This window comes from Cygnus atratus, chromosome 3 (assembly GCF_013377495.2).
Source record: "Cygnus atratus isolate AKBS03 ecotype Queensland, Australia chromosome 3, CAtr_DNAZoo_HiC_assembly, whole genome shotgun sequence".
In the NCBI taxonomy this organism is placed as follows: domain Eukaryota; kingdom Metazoa; phylum Chordata; class Aves; order Anseriformes; family Anatidae; genus Cygnus; species Cygnus atratus.
Window position 1 is genome coordinate 36940901 of NC_066364.1, and position 19661 is coordinate 36960561.

Sequence of the window (19661 nt, forward strand, 5' to 3'; positions counted from 1 at the left end):
CCATATTCTTTACAACCCATAGATCAAGGCCAACATCTCAATTTATATAGAGAGAGAGAGAGATTTTTTTTTTTTCTGGAGTTCTTGAAGATGTAATTTCTGTAACTTCTCCTTTTCCTACTTTGACCATACTTCCAGAGGAAGAGTGCTTCAATATCCTGTTTGCAAGTAGCATGGACACTCAGCTTTATGCTGAATGTCACTTTTTCTCAGGTTGCTGTTGATTCTTCTGATTTCTCAGACTTTTTAAGATGTGCATTTCACTCCTGCTGACCCTCTGCTAGTTTGAATAGTGAGATTATGCACAATGTCCCTCGCTAATTCCTCTTTCCCTGGAATCCCTTTATCCTCTGTTGGGTCAATCATGCTGATGGTAGCTAAAAATCTTATTTTATCTAACATGTCAACATCACTTTATTAATTTTCCTCTGTGGTATGTTGTTTCCATTATAGCAATCTAAAGGCTTGCAGAGGGAATGAGTATTTGGCTTTAGCCAGGCAAAGTCAGTTCTTTTTCCAAAGCTTCTTCGAGTCTCTGGTCATGCACTTTTCTCCTCGCATCAAAACGTCATTGATTCATATCATAGTACTCTGTATACAATCTACAGTTCACTGTATTTTCCAGTAAAACTGGTGTTCTGAATGAAATGGGAATGTCAGTTGGAGGAAACCATTTGCTTTCAAGTTGTAAGCTCAAAAAAATGGTGGGATTTTCGTTGGTGGTGGTTTTGTTGCCCTTCCGGCCCAACTGTACCTGCGTGCAACTTGCCAACACATCATGTGTATAAAAATATTTGCTATCTGACACATCGCCAGAAATACCTCTCCTTGTGGAATTTTTCTGTAAGGAAAATGTATATATGCATATAATATCCATGATGCTACGTATCAGGTAAGACCTTTAGGTTTTGCTCTTCTAGCAATGATGAGTGAACAACCAACTGTGCTCTTCTACTAAACATATGAATCTCAGAGCAACGAGCCTGTCCAGCTTTTTTTTTAGCTGCTGTTCCTGGGGGGACTAAAAACTAGGAAAGGCAGGACTTAGCTTGTGGCCGGGCTCTTAACTCACTTCCATTTTGTGAAGTTAGAAGAGCCTCTCTCCTGTGGGTCATATGCTTATACATTTCCACATTTATTTTTGCTTGCTGCCTCTCTGAAGAGAGCATTCTCTATGTCACAAGTTTGACATAGTTTTAACTCAGAAATGGGATTTTTCTGTTTGTACTACTACAAAGCGGTAGGTTTGTCGTCTTTTTTTTCTCCTGGTCTATTATTTAAACATATATCTTGTTCATAGACTCACATTGTGAAAGTCAGGTTACAGATGACCCGAGTTTCACATCCCACCTTTTGTTTTCATCTGTAAGTCCCTGCATTGATGACATCGCATCCATTGCTCTTATCCTTGTTTCTGGCACCATACTCCCTTGTATACCTATAACCAATTTAAAAGTAATAACTATCTTGCCAGCCTGCACTGTGATAGCCCATTGGTCTATGCAGAATCCTCCTCAGCTAGTGATACCGTTGTCGTCTTCTTTCTCCTTTCTGTGCACACTCTTTAAAAATGATGCAGTTTATTGCGGTTCTTGCGTATTTTCCAGGTCCTCAAAGCCAGGGTCTCTAACAGAGGTCTGTTTCATTCCGTGTCTTAGTCTAACCAGTCAGCATTGTGTCACAGGAACCTCTGAGCAGCACAATAACCAACCCCAACTGGTCCACATAACAAAAGGGCTTCTGTGGCAACAAGCTCCCACAGAAGAGACACTGCCATGGAGACCATTCTTGATCGTGTAAGAAAGATCTGTTGTATTTCACATCCCTTTGTTCGGAAAGCAGTAGGAATTATCTCACAACCATTCATCATGAGCAAATGAGTTATCACAAGTGTAGTGTTGGGGGACTGGAAAAGTGTTAAAGCTCATAAAAAAATTGTGTCCTTGGGGCAGGAAAAGTAGAAAGGAAGTGAAACATATGCTATCAGCTGAACTGGAAGAGTACCCAGATGAAGTCTGAGAACTAAAGTGTGAAGATAAGGGATTTACCTGCACTATCCAAGTAATCACTTGTTTTGGAATAACCTGTACACATCAGTACTGGAGGGACTGAATAAAAGAAAGGAAGAGAGAGGAAAGCTGACTTACTCCCTACTCATCGAATATGGTTAGGGACTATGCATTGAACTTTCAATTTGGCTACAGGCATTTGCATTCTTTTTGACCTCCATGCCCCCCCCCCCCCCCTTTTTTTTTTTTTTTGTTTCCTGAGTTGCACTTGCCTGTTTTCTCTTCCCACCATTCATATGTGAAAGAGTATTTTGTGGGTAGGTATACCTTTCTGCTGAGGCATAATGCACTACATGGAATACAATTCTGAGATAGTGGACAAGGCATTTTCTTGTTATGATCAAAAATTATTCGCATGTGTGTAAGACCCGCATGAGAGCAGAATGTTAGTCCAGTGTCATAAGGCCAGACTGCATTCCAGGAGTAGCTGCCCAGTCGATACGTCCACGCCCTGTGTATGCTGCCCAAATGGAAAGTTGAAGCTCCTATCTCAAATTTCTACATGCAAAAAATTCCAGGAAAATCTTATTTGGAAACACTTTGTAGCTCATTTGGAGGATTATCTACTTTAAGCTAAGAATATTACAGTTCTGTGAATGCACTCAAATGCAAGGTACAAACCTGGTGGTAAAAACTTGCTTTATTTTCTTCACAGATATACAGGGATGAATTTTGATAGAAGTCAGTAGAATCTTGTTGTTAGTGCTGATTTGCTTTCCATTTTCACTTTCTTTTGTTTCTTTTTTAGGTGTCAGTCTTTCAAAGCTCAGTTCCAGCCGAATGTCTCTCAGTTGGTATATGATGTCAAACTTATTTTTGGAACATGTATAAATACCATAAGGGCTCACTAATCTTCTAATGAGATAAAATTACTTCTGAAGGATAAAATTAGCATGCTGGAACTTTTCCAACAATTATATTTTTACAGCCCTACCATATGTATTATACAGTATGCTTCTAAAGAACCATTACTTGAAATATATATTCTTTGCTTCAAACTAGTTATTTTGAGGTAATTTTTAATATGAGAATTAATTCCCCCCCCAAAAAAAAATCTCTAAATTTGTACTAAGAATTATCCAAAATGTATAATCTCATTATTTCAAGAAAGAAAATATTAGTAATGAAACTGGATTCAAGAACAAGGTTAAAAAAATAAAAAAATAGTGGTTATGTTCATTAACACAGTCTATTTTTTCCAAAATAACTTTTACAGACTTTTCATTTATCTTGAGAGCTTTCAGTGAGTGTCAGATATGAGATAGGAATGTCCTGATATGAGATAGGAGTGTGAAAGCAGGAGGCAAATCAATTATTATTAGCTGCTTCTTCCAGTTTTTACTGGAAATCACAAAATAACCTACAGCAAATTCAGAAAGCAAGAGAGAGTGGAGCGATACAGCAGAAGCACACTGGTCCCATTACCCTGTGTTCACTAAACAGAAACAAACATTTGATAGCCAAATTTTCTGAAAAATAGGAAACATCGTACTAAGCAGCCAATTCTTGTAGAGGTGACAAGTACCAATAACAATCTGCTGTGCCCTGCACTATTCAGCATATTCACTAATGATCTGGAAGGGATGAGTAGTCGGGTCACAAAGTCTGATGAGGTTACCAAGTTATTGAGATTAATAAAGACAAAGAGCCAATCTTGAAGAATTGCAGAAAAAGTTGGTGAAGACTGAGAAATAAAAAGGCAGATGTATTTTAATGTAGATAAATGCAAAATGGCCCACATGGGGAAAAATGATCTTTACTTCACATATGAAAAGGAAGGTCATCTGGTTGTTACTTCTCAGGAGAGAAAGTTCTGGAGTTTTGGAAATGGTTCCATAGGAGCACCAGCTTAGTGCTCAACATCTGTCAAAATAAATAAATAAATAAATAAATTGCCACAAAGGTTCAGGAAATCAATAGAGAACAAAACAGAGAACAACACAGTACTGCCACAGAAATCGTATTTTGCTCGCATCTTGAGGTAAAGAATCATAGAAATAACTATTGGTTGAGAGGGACCTCTGCAGGCCATGCAGTCCAGCCTCCCACCTGAAGCAGTACTATTGCCTAGATAGTCAGATCAGGTCAGCTGTGGCTTTGTCTAGCTGAGTGTTGGAAACTGCCAAGGACAGAAACTACCAAACTGAGCGGTAGAGTTGGTACAACAGAAGGAACTTGGACAGGCTGGAGAAGTGGGAACATGTGAACTGCGTGCAGTTCAACAAGACCGAGTGCAAGGTACTGCACCTGAGTTGGGGCAATCCCAGACATGAGGACAGACTGGGAGAAGATCTCATTGAGAGCAGCCTTGTGGAGAGAGACTTGGGGCTTCTGGTGGACGAAAGGCTCAACATGAGCCAGCAGTGTGCGCTAGCAGCCCAGAAGGCCAACTGCTCCTGGCCTGCATCACCAGCAGGGCGAGGGAGGTGATCGTCCCCCCTCTGCTCTGCCCTTGTTAGGCCCCACTTGGAGTACTGTGTCCAGATTTGGGGCCCCCAGCAAAAGAAGGTTGTGGACCTATTAGAGCAAGTCCAGAGGCAGGCTACAAAGATGATCAGAAGGCTGGAGCACCTCTCCTATGAAGAAAGGCTGAGAGAGCTGGGCATGTTCAGCCCGGAGAAGAGAAAGCTCTGGGGAGATCTCATTGTGACTGTAGTGGGTTTATGTGGCAAGGTTTTGGTAGTGGGGGGCTGCAGGGGTGGCTTCTGTGAGAAGAATCCAGAAGCTGCCCCATGTTAGGTAAGGGCCAGTTTCAGCCGGCTCCAAAGGGACCCGCCGCTGTCTAGAGCCAAGCCAATTGTTGGGGGCTTACATGGCAAGATTTTGGTAGTGGGGGGCCATAGGGGTGACTTCTGTGAGAAGAAGCTGCCCTATGTTAGATAAGGGCCCCACTGCTGGCCAGAGCCGAGCCAATAAGCAATGTTGTTTGCACCTCTGTGAGGGCATATTTAAGAAAGGAAATAAAAAACAAAAACAAAACAAAACAAAACAAAAACCACAAACAAACAAACAAACAAACAAAAAAACTGCTGGAACAGCAGCTGGGAGAGAGAGTGAGAAGCAGCCCTGCAGACCCCCAGGGTCAGCGCAGCAGGAGGACAGGAGGTGCTCCAGGCAGGCAGCAGCAGTTCCCTGCGGCCTGTGGAGAGGCCCCTGGTGGAGCAGGCTGTCCCCCTGCAGCCCACGGGTCCCACATGGAGCAGATCTCCACGCTGCAGCCCCCCCGTGGAGGAGCCCCCGGTGGAGCAGGTGGATGTGGCCTGGAGGAGGCTGCGGCCCATGGAGAGCCCCTGCAGGAGCAGGCCCCGGGCCGGAGCTGCAGCCCGTGGAGAGGAGCCCATGCAGGAGCAGGGGGTCTGGGGGGAGCTGCCACCCGTGGGGGACCCGTGCTGGAGCAGTTTGCTCCTGGGGGATGGACGCCGTGGTACGGAGCCGTGTGGGAGCAGTTCTTGAAGAGCTGCTGCCTGTGGGCAGCCCCCGCAGGCTCAGTTCGGGCAGGACGGCATCCCGTGGGAGGGACCCCGCGTGGAGCAGGGGCAGAGAGGGACCGTGAAGGAGCAGCAGGGACGAAGCCCCCGTTCCCCTGTGCTGTTCAGGGGGAAGATGTAGAAGAGGGTGGATGGGGGGAAGGTGTTTATAGTTTCTTTCCTTTGTTTCTCACTTCTCTAGCTTGTTAGTAATAGGCAATAAAGTTTACTAATCTCCCTATGCTGAGTCTGTTTTGCCCATGACAATAACTGTTGAGTGATCTCCTTGTCCTTATCTCAACCCTTGAGCCCTTTGCATCATATTTGCTCCTCCTTTCCCTTTGAAGAGGGGGAGTGAGAGAGCAGCTGTGGTGAACAACACTTGGTTGACCTGTGGAACCTGCCACCACAGGCAGTTGTGAATGCTGAAGGCCTACGTAGGTTTAAGGGAAGATGGCCAAGCGCCTGACAGAGAAACCCAGCGAAGGTTATTAAGTGAGTAGAAACTACATCTGTCACAGGAAACCTCTGAGTTTAAAATATTGGTGGTAGGGAAAGTGCTCAAGGGGACTACTTGATACAGGGCTTGATCTTGCCCTATACTAATGCTCTTTCAGAGCCTTTTGGTCTAGCAAAGCTTTTGGCCTGACCCAGTGTGAAACTGATTATGTTCAAGAAATTGCTTCTAAAACATAACTACCTGGTAACATTAATTTCTTTCTTCCCTTGTCAACTGAACTGGGAACCCTTCAGCTCATTTTCTCAGGTGCATAAATAATTAGTATTACACTTTTAAGTTGTACACACAAGCAGCAACAAAAGCAGACCTGCAAGAAAATTAACATTTTGAAGAAATCAACCCGAAGATTTGAAATGAAACTTTAGGCTGCAGTTCCTGGCCAATGCCTCATTTCCAACCTATTTATACAATTAATTCCACTAAATTTCAAAAGTTAAGTCTTTGAAAGGAAGGATATTCTTATGATTACGACAACAAAATAGTACTCTGGAGATCTCAACTTGATCTCTAGCAATGCCACAAATTTCCTGCAGGTTTTGGCAAATCAAGAGGGCCATCGTCTAGTGTGAGCTGATTTCAGCAGATAAACTCACCAAATTGACTCTGGTTAAGCTCTTGCAAAAGTCTTTAATGAGTGAATTTCGTGTGGTGCACCTGCACAGCACGGGAAGAACTTTGTTGTAGGGCAGGGGGCCGTGGGACACCAGCTGGGACTCCTGGTCCCTGCAGGGGGGCTGCAATGGTACAGGGCCCATGGACCCACAGCCAAAGGTCTCTGCCTTGGCAGGAGTGAAGAAAAAGGCACCAAAGCTCAGCCCGCCCTTTGGGTTTTCTGCCCGTCTACAACCACACAGGCTCTGGGAGCCTGGGCAGGGGAAGACAGAGACATTAGAAAGAGTGGAACGAAGACTGGGGAGAAGAGGAGGGAGGTGCTGGGGGGGCTGGGGCCCTGAGGAGCGGGGCTGGGGCTCCTGAGGAGCGGACCCGGCAGGGCCCGGGCGGGGAAGGCGCGGCGGGACCCTGAGGGGAAGGGCGGGGAGGCCCGGCCCGGCCCGCGGGGCCGCTTGAGGAGCCGGCGGCCGCTGCCGCCTCCCCCGCGGCCCCGGCCCCAACCCCAGGCGGGATCACCCCGTCTCTCCGCGGCGATGCGCCTCCCCGCCCCGTGCCTTCATCCCACCCCATCCCACCCGAGGGGATCTCCCCTCAGCCCTCCCCTTCTCTCCCTGCCGTCCTCCTCCCTTGCTCCTTTTTTTTTTTTTTTTTTTTTTTTCCCTTTTTCCATCCCCTCCCCCGCCCGGGAAGACCCGGCAGCTCCCCCTCGCCCCGTCCTCAGTAGCCGCGGGTGCTCGGCGGCGGCGGGTGCCGGGGCCGGGGCCGGGGCTGGGGGCGGCGGGGCAGGGCAGGGGGTCTCTCACGGCGTGGAGGTGGCCGCTTCCCCTCCCCTGGGCTCCATCGGGGCCAGGTACGGCCGCCGGGGGAGGCTGCCCGCACCTGGCCGGGGCGGCGGCCGCCGGGGAGCGGGGCAGGAGGAGGGCTGGGGGCGGCCGCGTCCTTGCCACCGGGCAAAACTGGGGGGCTGAGGGGTGTCGGTGCCCTGGGCTTGTGCAGGATTTGGTGTAAAGCCCCTGCTGCGTTAGCCTGAGGGATGCAGTTTTGATAGGACTGAAAAGCGACACGTTGCTCTGACCCCCCTTCCCGCCCCCCCCTTTTTTTTTCTCCTTTTTTTAAGCACGGGCGACTAGCAGGACAGACGAGAGGGGCACATTTATTCCTCTTTCAGAGTTTTTGTCTCCGTGCAGCTTCGGCTGTAGGCACGGAGGGAGCCTCTTCGCATTTCAAAACAACCTCTCCTTTAATTCTGATTCACCCCCGCAGTATTTGTGCTACCATTCCTGCTCTCTTTTTTGGAATTGACACTAATTTTATCCAGATTCGTCACCGCTGGAAGCAGATTTATCTCGGAATCGCAAGAGAGCTGTGCCAAGGTATTTAACTTTCAGGCTCGGGAGAGAGGGAACTCCTTTGGATCAGCCACAGAAAGGCAGAGCCTCCCGCGGTCACGCCTGAACGCAGGACCAGAGGATGGCTAAGGAGCTTTAGCGAGTGGAAGCCTTCCTCTCCAAATCCTCGGCTTCTCCCAGGAAAACGCCGGACTTCCAAGCGCTTGATGCACACAAACGGTGAGCAGAAGCGGAGCGGGCAATGAAAAAGCAAAGACCCAACGACCCCCCCTTTTTTTCCCCCCTCAACCTCTGTTTCCCTGCTGATGTCCCCCCAGGGCATCAGGCTCGGGCAGAGCAGCCGGGGCCGGGGAACCAGGGCAGGTTCAGCCCCGGGAGCCGCTCAGCTTGTCCCGGACCGCAGCGGGATGGGGCTGTGGGGTTGGGGGATCGTCCCTCTGCGGCCCCTTCCCCAAACCTGGCAGGGGGGGAGAAGGGCGCAGCCCCGGGCAGAGTGGAGCGGAGGCTGCCTGGTGGCCAGCCCCGGGGCTGGGAGAGGCTCTCGGAGAGGGCTGAGCAAGGTTTGCGAAAGTTGCAAAGCCCTCGTCCTCCGCCTCTTGTCCCCGAAAGGAGCCGTACCGGTCTGAGCCCAGCCGGTCCGAGCCGAGCTGTGCCGTGCCGGTCTGAGCCCAGCCGAACCGAGCTGTGCCCGTCCGAGCCGTACCGAGCCGTGCCGTGCCGGTCTGAGCCCAGCCGTGCCGTGCCGTGCCGTGCCGAGCCGTGCTGAGCCGGTCCGAGCCGTGGTGCTGTCCGGGCGCGCCACCCAGCGGCTGCCGACACAGGGTGGCTGGGGGTTCTCCCTGCCCCCGTCGGGAAACAGAAAACATTTTTCGTTCTTTTTTTTTTTTTTTTTTTTTTTTTTTGTGTGTGTGTGTGTGTGATTTCAGAAACGCACAAGAGTTTTCAAAAAGCTTTGTAAAATTCGTTCTTCTCATGCCTACTGAAGCAGCTTAAGTTTTGTAAGAGCCAGGAGTCGCCGTGTTTTTTGTTTGTTTGTTTTTTTGTGTTTTCTCCATAAGCCACTCTGGAGGATGAAATCTGTGCACCGATATCCAGAGGAGTGAAGGGAGCAGTGGTGGATAGGGTTAGGGTGATGGCTTCTTGCAGAGAGTATGAGATTTCCAAAAACATCCTGTCTTTTGCTTTGTCAGAGCAGAACTGTCAATGCCAATTTTCAGACCATTTAAAGAACAAGGCCAAAAGCAGTTAAGGAGCTGGGTAGTGTTTCAGCTTATCATATTTTGTGGTCTGAGAATTGCATCTGAATTTATGCACGTCTAATGTGAATTGTGCTGACTTTCCTACAATCCCAGACTGCTCTGAACAAACCAAGATAAAACACCATGAGGCAGTAAGGACAAAACTTTTCTTCTGTCTGAGCTACACTGACAAATAAATTCAGTCTGGGATAGCCTGAAGAGAAGCATAGTCCAGGACTGCTTGTCTACAAACTGTCTCCTGAGCATTTGAGGTGCATTCTTCTGGAGTTAGGTCATGCTGACAAGATATTTAAAAGATATCCTGAAAAGGTAGGACATGGTTATGTTTTGTGAATGCAGAAAGGGTTAATGATAGAAACAGGATGTAAGAGCTGAAAATGCCTTTACATGTATGCATGGCAGCTGGAATGAGGACAGAGTCCTTGCAGTTATCCACTGGGCTTGGAAATCAGAGGGAAAGTTTCAAAATCTTCACAGGACCAAGAAAATCTCTTTCATTTTCTGGTTTTCATCTTCTTCTATCTTCTCTGAAGCAATTCATCCTGTCATAAAGGCAGAGCTGACTGAAGGCTTCTAATTACTGTAAGCCAACCCAAAATTTATATGGGAAAGGAGCAAAGAAAAAGAGAGGGCAGAGCCTGGGGTTTGGAGGAAGAGCAAAGAACAGCGTGGCAGAAAGTGAGAGTAAGATTTGGGGGATCTTTTTGCCAGCTTATAGCCTTCTCTGGGCCTTTCCTCCTTCCTCTGGAGGCTGTATTCCCTCTCCCCTTCTCTCACCATGCAGTGGTGTCTTTGCAGCCATCTACACAATTCCATCCTTGCTATCTGGCAAGAGAAGTCCCTGCGTTCCCCCTGTGCCAGCATCCTGTACAGGGCCATAGCAACTGTTGTCTTTTCCTGTGCTTGATGTTGTCCTTGCTTAAGCAGTAGAGTTCTGGTTAGTAAACAGACCTTAAGTGTCTGGCTGTAAATGACAATGCTGCCTACTGGGACCACTCTGCCCTGTAATGAAAATTACCATTTTCGTCAAGCTCCTTGGCTTGGACTTCTTCCAGTTCTACTGAAGCGTAGTTGTCCAGTTAGTTCATTACAAACAACAAGTGGCTCATTATGAATGATGGAAACCATGGTGTCCAAGACTGTCTTTATAAGTAGCGAGCACTTGAGTATAGTGTTTCAAACAGGAGGCTCCGACACATCTATTCAGGGTTGTGTGTTTTGTTTTGTTTTCTTCTTTTTAAAGAGTGGCTGGAGGGAGGCACAGTACTTACCCATTTGCTTGTAGGATGTCTCTATACAAAGCAAATTTCGTTATGAATCCAGCTGGGAAGGCTTCAGCCATCTCGGTGGAATGACATCTGCCCAGGCACTTCTGAGACTTTCTATATGAACTAGCAGTTATGCTCACAAAATTCAGCTACAGAAGACTATCCAAAACCCAGACCCTGAAGAAGAGCTGAGAACAGGAGGAGCATTTTAGGAAGAGAACCTAGAAAAGGCATTCCCAAGCCCGATGGAAGCAGCGAGTTTCTTAATATCTTGTGTCTCTTCAACAGCCATATTAGGACAAAGCACATTAAAATCAGCATTTCCACATTAATATCACGTGATTTACCATCAAATCATGCTAGCCTCTGACAGGCTCAAGGAGAACAAAAGGAGGTGCAAGTAGTTAATGCAAGTAGTTAAGCAGTGGAACCCTTCAATGGAGAACATTGTGAATACAAGATTTTGTGGGGGTTCAAGGGAAGACTGAGTAACTTCATGGAAGAGAAATCTACCAAAGTTTACTCCCACTACAGAAACTACCTCTGGCTTAAATTCCATGAGGTGCAAGTGGTTTTAAGTGAAGAGAATATGAGGGAGGAGGGCCATACATGGTTGCTCTATTCATGTGCTCTGCCGTAGGCATCTATTTGGCCAGTATCAGAAACAAGATTCTAGGCTAGATGGACCAATGGTCAGGCCAGGAAGGCTATTCCTGTGTTCTCATCATAGTATTTCTTTATTTTGATGCCTTATTATCTATCCATAAATATGTAAAATTATCATTCCTCTTCAAATTTAGTACTAATTAAGCAATAATAAAACAATACTTTGGAAGTAATGTTGTATATAAATGTTAGTGCTTAAATATGTGCATTTTTGCAATACCAATAACCTAGACTGGTATGGTCAAGTGGTGTCCCCCTGCAAAATCTTGCTACTGGGATGACTGCTCTGCTTTCAACATCTTCAAATATCTTTCAGTATGATTACGTGCACCCCAGAGCTTAGGCCTGTGAGTCACTGTAAACTCCAGGTGTCTTACAAAAGTTCACACATCTTCTCCAAAACCTGAGTTAGCTACTTTAAAGCCAGGGTAAGTAAATATGTGGTGTTGTAAAATGTGTTTCAAGTATATCCAAGTAAGTAAACTCCAGGTCAAAGTCAGTGTTCCATGCAGGCTAAAGTGAAAAGCATCAAAAGCTACGCCAACATGAAACTGCCCTCTGAATTTGGCATTGGAATCAACAAGCTGTGTTTGAGCCATAGTGCTTAGTCAGCTAAAAAGCGATAGCTGTTGCCTCTTACAGGCAAGTACTATGTCTACATGGTGTAGATGCCTCAAAATTATAGTTGTTGGTCCATTGTTTGGCTTTTAAAGTGATGTTACCACTTCTTTTTCCATGTTACACTCATGCTCCTCTTTGCTTTTTTCACGCTATATCTTTAGCTAGCCTGTAACCAGGTTATTTCACTGTGTGGGGCTACTCATTCTAAACAAAGCTCAAGAAAATGCAAGCGGTTGTCTTTGCCCTGATTTATACTGCCATCACAATGTAAACCATAAAGCTTAACCACATACATACCCTTGAATTGCTTAGCTTTTAAAGTTTAATCATAGGCTCTTTCTTTCTACACAGCTGAGGATTCCATGTAATTGGAATAAAGGATAAGAGAACGGAGTGCAGCTTTCCCAATGGCAGCGGTTAGTAGCCAGTTAATGCCACTGATATCACTGCTGCCAAAGGAGAAAAATGGTATTTTCAGTAATGTTTTGAGCTCAGAATCAAGAGCTCTGGGTTCAGTTTCTGGCTCTGCTGCGGACATCTAACAATTTTACATTCTTTCTGCATGTTTCCCAGCTACAGATGAGAATAATATATTTTTTTTTAATTTTTTTTTTGTCTTTCTGATTTAAAGTGTTACCTTTTTGTGTGGTGTGTCTCCCTATCTAGGTGGGCCCTTCCACATGTGACCATAAGACACAGACAGTAGAGTTTCTGCAGCCTTTGTGGGATCCTGAAGGAAAAAGGCATGCCATGAGTCAGCAGACTTGTCCCTCCTACTTGGCTGGGCTTTCCTGAGTGTATATATTGCATGATTATGCTTTTAAGATACTAAGATAGTTGCGTGTATTTCAACTCTATATTTTCAAATCTCTCTGTCTTGTTTTAGAAAAAAATAGACAAAATGGAGCACATGTTACTGCTATCCATATTATTCTTGCCTACATTGGGTCTTGCTAATGGAACAGAAACTGAACAAGATTTTACTTGGCACTTAAAGAAGATTCCCCAAATAGTGAGTGAAAGAACTTTCTCCCTTGACAACCCTAAATTTGAAGCAAAACCCAACTTAGAGCTGAACAGCGTATGTGGAATTGAATGTCAAAGAAAATTGCCAGTGCCCAGCTTGTCTGACTTGAAGGACCTCTTATCCTATGAGACTGTTTTCGAGAATGGCACGCGGACCCTGACTGAAGTGAATGTCCTTGGACTAACACCTGGTCCATCTGGAAACACAACTACACACAAGTCATTGAGGAAGAAGAGGCAGATATATGGAATAGATAGTAGGTTCAGCATCTATGACAAACGGTTTATGACCAACTTTCCCTTCAACACAGCTGTGAAGGTCTCCACTGGCTGTAGTGGCATTCTCATTTCCCCCAAGCACGTGCTAACAGCTGCCCACTGTCTGCATAACGGCAAGGATTACGTTAAAGGCAGCAAAAGACTGAGGGTGGGCCTGATGAAAACAAAGTCCAGAGGTGATGGCAGGAAGCGCAAAGGGGCTAAGAGAAGTAGGAGAGAAGCTTCTGAGGCCCAAGAGGATCCTAAAGTTGACACAGGACTAAGGCGACGATCCAAAGGTGGTGGGAGAAAGCAGAGGAGATCTGGGAGGAAGCAGGAGACCTCAGATGGCATGCCCTCCTTCCAGTGGACCAGAGTGAAGAGTACCCACATCCCCAAAGGCTGGTTTAAGGGTGTCTCTGGTGATATTGCCCTGGATTATGATTATGCTGTTCTTGAGCTCAAGCGTCCCCACAAAAGGAAATACATGGAGCTGGGAATCAGCCCAACCATCAAAATGATGCCCGGGAGCATGATCCACTTCTCGGGTTTTGACAACGACCGATCTGGGCAGCTGGTCTACAGATTTTGTAGCATTTCTGATGAGTCCAATGATCTCTTTTATCAGTATTGTGATGCTGAGCCTGGCTCAACTGGATCTGGCATCTATCTCCGTCTTAAGGAGCCGAACAAAAAGAAGTGGAAACGCAAGATCATTGCTGTTTATTCAGGCCATCAGTGGGTGGATGTCAATGGGGAACAGCAGGATTATAATGTAGCAGTAAGAATTACTCCTCTTAAATATGCCCAGATTTGCTTCTGGATACATGGGAATGACGAGAATTGCACACAAGGCTGAAGAGAGCTGAAACTAACTTGCCTAGCACCCAAATTATAACAGAGTGAAAATCTTCTGCCAGCAGTTACCGAAAGAACATCACTCTACGTCAGGATGCTTTCGAACTCAAAGCTCACAAGTAATGTTACGGTGACTTGAGTAATGCTGAATGGTTGGGGAATGGGTAGAGTTATCAAACAAAATATTTTTAATTGTAATCAACCCTAGATCTGCACTTAAAAAACCCAAACTATATTTATATTTGCAATTGTGATAAATTCAAATCGTTCATGTCAGAAAAAAATGACTACACTTGTTTGTCATTTTTTTCCCCCAGGGGAAGGATTGAAGCTTCTCAAACTGGTATCCAACAATATATGTTTTTTCAATGGATTTTCTTTTCTCAGGGTTCTGTTCCAATTCTTCAAATGCAAGTTGTGTGTACATCACTTTACTGTCTGTGCAGAATGATCCAGAGTACTGCATGAGACTAAGAAATTATTCTGGCATTTTCTAAAGACCACAGCTCCATGTTGAAAAACAGCAATCTAGTTCGTGCTTGTTATTTTGGAAAGTTTCCTAATCTGGTTGCTGGAGGAACACTCCCATGGAAACCCCAATTTTTTGTAGCCAATGACTAGACCTAAAAGACAAGTTTTCACTTCATTGCTCAGTAGAAACAACAAAGAGAAATTAAAGAACATAGAAGTTTCCATGTTTGGGAGAAGAAACATCAGAGCATAACTTAATGCCTTTTTATACCTTCTTTGAGAAGCTATACAAGTCTTAAATATATACATTTGTTTTCTAATTAGTATTTGGAAAGCTGTAGCTTTAGCTTCTTTTCAAATGTTTATCTTCCCCATTAGGCAAAGTCACTGACTTCAGAAGTGGCTGTTTGACAATCATTTGGAGCTTCACCTCAAAGCCACGGATGAGAGTTTCGTTGGGTGCTAACCATTTTTGCAGGTTCTTAAAATTACTTCATAAGAATTCAGCTACATAGATAGGATACTCTGGGTATTAGACTGGGAGTTGGAAAGCAGTATTTCTGTATGTCTTTCCATGGTTTTACAAAGTGGGCAGTTTTAATCATGTCATATTCAGACTCCGCCTCAACGCGAGTCACAGGGTTAAACTAAAAAATTCTCCCAACTAAATTATACCAACTTCTGAATGGTGGAAGAACTACCCTGTGCATGATAACCGGTATCTTGCTAGATAGCAGCAGTAGTTATCAAATGATTTGGTTCAATATGTTTGCTGAACCACACAGTTAATGAAAAAAGAGAGCTTGACTTTCACACATGAATCGCCTTTTTAAAAAATTGAATACTGTTGATTGCCACACAAGTCTTAATCTTGTATTTTGTATCAAGATTTTGGAGTGCAAAGGATTGTTATGGTGCTATGTTAATCTAGTAACAAAATAATATTTCAGATCACATCCATTGTATTTCAGATCACATCCATTGGGTTTCGTTACTTTTATAATTATTCGTCATTGCAATATTTAATTTTTTGATGATAGGTTTATACTGACCAAAATTAATTTTCTTCCTATGCAGAAGAAAAAAAAATAGAACAAGATTTTAAAATATGATTTCTTATTGGTATATTTGAAATTTGCTTGTAACATTTTTCAATGAAATATGATCGTTTTTAGTAACCCACTTTTTTGTAGATGACTGAAAATATAGAACCTGACACTTTGAATGTGCAGGCAACTTTCTTTGACATATTATTACCAAAGCATCAAAATTTAACAGTTGTTTCCATACCATAACTCCAGCAATATTTCATTGATTGGAAGAGATCTCACTTTAAAAGAAACTATTTCTTTCAACTTTAGCCTTTCCAGGCAACATTTAACTTTTTTTTTTTTTTTTTAGACTTGTATGATTGTTTGCAGAAAACTAATATTTTTTAAAGTTTAGAAATTAATGTCTAAGGTTTTAAAGTTAATTATATTTGTTGTTGTTGTTAACATCTCTATGAAGACATATGGCTTCACTGACTAATTTTAAATCACCTCAGTCCAATATTTAATGCTCTTGCTCTATGCAGCAGACCTACAATATTTCTTAGGTGGCTCTATAATATATTTCTTACGTGCCTTTTTCCATAGTTACTGTAACAAATAAGGTACCATATTGTTAATCAGTATAAGTCAGCATAGGTCCATGGATTTTGTTAGAATTTTATCCTCAACATTGATTCAGGTCCAAAACTGATCAAGATAAAGTAGCTTAGTAAATCCCTTGTTTTGGGGAGTCGTCTTTAGGTGTACTCATTAGGAAAAGAAATACCATTATTTCTTTATTAGTTTGGGAATCAGGGACAAGGTAAGAATGAAAAATGTTTATGTCAGCTTTCAAATGGTCTTGTTCTAATAATCATCTGCTTTAAATACCTCAGCCACAACCTGAAATTCTCATACCACGCTGATAACAAAAGTTTATCCTCAGAGGATAAATGTTGGATGTCCAGTGCCTTATTTTATGGTACTAAGAGATTAAAGAGGCTGGGCAGCGCAACATATGAATTAATCTCAACTATATATATACATATTCAAGCCCCTGTGTCTGAGTGCCCATGCAGAGACACATGCAAGCATGGCATTTGAAAGCATGCGCTGTGCTGTCTGGGCCAGAACCTTCAGGCAAGGGGAAAAGATACCAGTGGCCAAAATGTTCATGGCTGTCGTATCCTAATGCCAGACAACATTTCGATATGCCGTTTAGCCTAATAAAGAAGGAAATGCTTTGTGTAGGTGTTGTTACAGCCCCAGAGGCCAGCACAGGGCTATCGGTACCAGCCACTGCAAGTGGGACAAGAACTTTTGAGCTGTCAGAATCTCAGATTGCCTTCAAAGAGCTGCAGTTGGTATCTTGTTATCTATGACAAAATACCCGAGGGGGTGTTCCTAGTAAGGAGTATAGTGTACAGGCATCAGGGCAGGGTTCCCAGCATAGGAGACACGTCCCTTGCAATGTTTCTGCAAAGGATTTTTCCCTCTTTCAAGTACTGGAGTGGGCATCATTTGTTTTCCTCAGCGTTAATGTTTTCCATAAGAGTCGAGCTTTTCTTTAACTGTTTTCCTGGCTTTAGGAAAACAAAACAAACAAACAAACAAACAACTCAGACAAATCCCTTTTCTGCTAAGGGGCTACTGGCAATTTGTAAGTTTTCCCCAGGCCAAGGATATGCCTCATATACAAACCATTAACACACCCAGACCAGCTTCTGCAAGACACTTGTGCGTGTGTTTAGTTTTGGGCTCTGAGAAGTACAGTGGAAGCCAAGGGGTTTATCTGGGATGTGAAAAATCAAGTCTAAGTTTATCTTACAAAAGAAAAACACAATATTAGCTAGTAAAATTTATTTCTGTTATGTGAGGTATAGAGTACCCGATGCTTTAAAAATTGCTTAAAGCTTCTCCTTGACTCACTTCATAACTTACCGTACAAATTCTACAGATTTATGAGTCTGTATAGAGTATGAATCAACCCAGAATATGGCCAAGTAAGAAAATAATTCATCTGAAAGTGGAGGAAAGAAGCAGCTGGGGTCTTCCTCCTATTCTGCTGATAAGAGATCACCTTGCTGCAAGCAGCAATTACTACAGAAAGAGACAGCAAAAGAAGTCGATGTTACAGAAGACCAGGAAGAAGGAGGTGGTGTATGAGGGATAAAGAAAGTGAAAAGTAAATGGCCATGAGGTAGCAGAAAGACCTACTGTAAGAAAGAGTTGGCAGGTGGGAAAGGCACAACAGTATATGTTAAGATGTAAAAATCATAAGTTGCATGAACATCTTTCACTATTAAGCATGGGGCTATTCTTCCCAGCTAAAAGCACCAAGGAAAAGGCTGTGAGAGGGAGGGTTCATGTTCTAGCAGAGACCACTGACAGGCAGCAGTTGTGAACCCTGACCTACAGTCCTTGCCCAAAGTCGCAGGGATTGTGCTTGTGCTCAGTACGTCAGGGTCCTTGGGAAGCAACAGAGCCAAAAGGGTCGGTGGCACGAACCTCCCAGCACACCGCATCACCGAGAAGGTGGTAAGTGACGCCAATTTCTTCCATGTAAACATTTCCAAACCTGACAATTTGGTGGGATTTCTGCCAAGGCTGTTCCCTGTTGGAAAAAAAAATTTAAATCCCAAACCTGAAGTGTTTAAGCATTGGTTCCACATTTTGCATGTATCTACAAAGCCTAGCCAATATTTTTTTTTCAAATACCTTTAGTATGTTTGGTAGCTTTGTAGAAATGTAGTCAACTGCTTCTAATTTTAAAGCACACCATATTGCAGATACTTCCATCTACAACCTACTGGACTAAGGAATAATATATATATATATATATAATTAGATTGAAAGCTTAAAATTGCACAATAATCTCAAAGGATTTGGAAACACATTTGACTCCCTGGTTTTCATTTTTATTTGCACCAGCCTTTTGCTCCAAGTATGAGATAGTATTTAGGCTAAAAACCTTAAGAGGTAGCTTTTATGATTCTTTAATGTTCTTAACTTTTTAAAAAGTGACAGCAAACTTCAAAAAAATGTGTTTTTATAATATTTTTAACTGCACAAAACTACAGCTCATTTGGGAAAATAAATGCAAACCTTCACTATATTAAGATGTTATACAATGCAATGCACATGCTATGTCAATAAATATTTTCTTGTTTTTCTTTTCCTTTTTCATGATGTAGTTTGTTAGCTATGTTGTTATTACACAAACTCAATTCTGTAAATGCCTTTAACTGGTTGTCATTGAATCATCTGGGACATGGTCTTACAAGATGCTAATGTCTCTTTAAATTTATTATCGGGAAAATTTCCCTGTCTAATCCTTTCTTCAGGGCAGCTACTCTGTGAGCAAATTTGATGAGTAAGAAAATTGGTTCAACAAGGAAATGACTCACAGACTGTGCCACAACTTATTAATTCTGAAATAAGTAATTAGTTCTGTTTCTGCTGTTAGCAATTGTTGTGTTTTCTACCTTGGAGAGCTGTTGAACCAGGCCAAATCAGAAATGCGTAAAATATTACAGTGTTGCTTCTCAGCATTATCTTATCTCTGTTCCCTTGAAATTGGTGGCGGTTTGACCACTGGCAGTAAAGCGAGTGATTTTTGGCAATGATGACAGCTGCTGGAAATATTAAATGGAAAGTTTAGGAATGATTACTGCAGTGATTACCAGCGTGTCCAATACAAGCAATGTTTAACAGGGGTCTGGCAAGGGCTCCCACACGAGCTCTGGTGGTCCTTGCATGGGGACCACATGGGAATAACCAGGACTGAGATGTTCCTCACCTGGACCGAAAGTCCTTCTGGGGCTGGGAGCAGCGTCTCAGCCCTTCCATTGCTGAGTCTGCTGATGAAGAATGTCTTGGTGCCTGAGAAATATTCCTCTGCCCCTCCTCAGGGATAGACCCAGGGCTGAAATCTGTGAGCTCTGCAGGCCACTCCCGAGCTCCTGGCCAGTGCTAGTTGCTCCTACGGGAGGCACATTTCAGGACACGCTGTGGGTCACACATTTCCACCACATTTCCACATTGCCACCGTGGCAGCCTATCCAGTATCAACTCATCTCTAAAATGTTCCAGCATGGCCCAGTTCCTTGTGCTAGCATTTTTCTATACTGCTTCCAGTGCCCAGCATCTTTAACAAATACTCAAAAGGACTTGAGCAAATAATAGC

General features: G+C 43.9%; 1 protein-coding gene across 4 annotated transcripts; it reads left to right on the forward strand.

Annotated features, from left to right (window-relative positions):
- Positions 1–7387: 7387 nt before the first annotated feature.
- On the forward strand, positions 7388–18664 carry PRSS35 (serine protease 35). 4 transcript variants are annotated; one of them, XM_035559549.2, is made up of 4 exons: positions 7388–7518; positions 8057–8236; positions 12498–12574; positions 12718–18664. In XM_035559549.2, the coding sequence occupies exon 4, from the start codon at positions 12733–12735 to the stop codon at positions 13972–13974; it is 1242 nt and encodes a 413-aa protein (XP_035415442.1). In that variant the 5' UTR covers positions 7388–7518; positions 8057–8236; positions 12498–12574; positions 12718–12732; the 3' UTR covers positions 13975–18664. The 4 variants fall into 4 exon arrangements, with proteins under 4 accessions (XP_035415442.1, XP_035415437.1, XP_035415439.1 ...); XM_035559544.2 differs by having other exon boundaries at positions 7987–8236; positions 12498–18664; XM_035559546.2 differs by lacking the exon at positions 12498–12574.
- Positions 18665–19661: the final 997 nt, after the last annotated feature.

Excerpts from the sequence above, each read along its gene's own strand:
- PRSS35 (XM_035559544.2), top strand. The coding sequence starts at position 12,733 with ATGGAGCACATGTTACTGCTATCCATATTATTCTTGCCTACATTGGGT.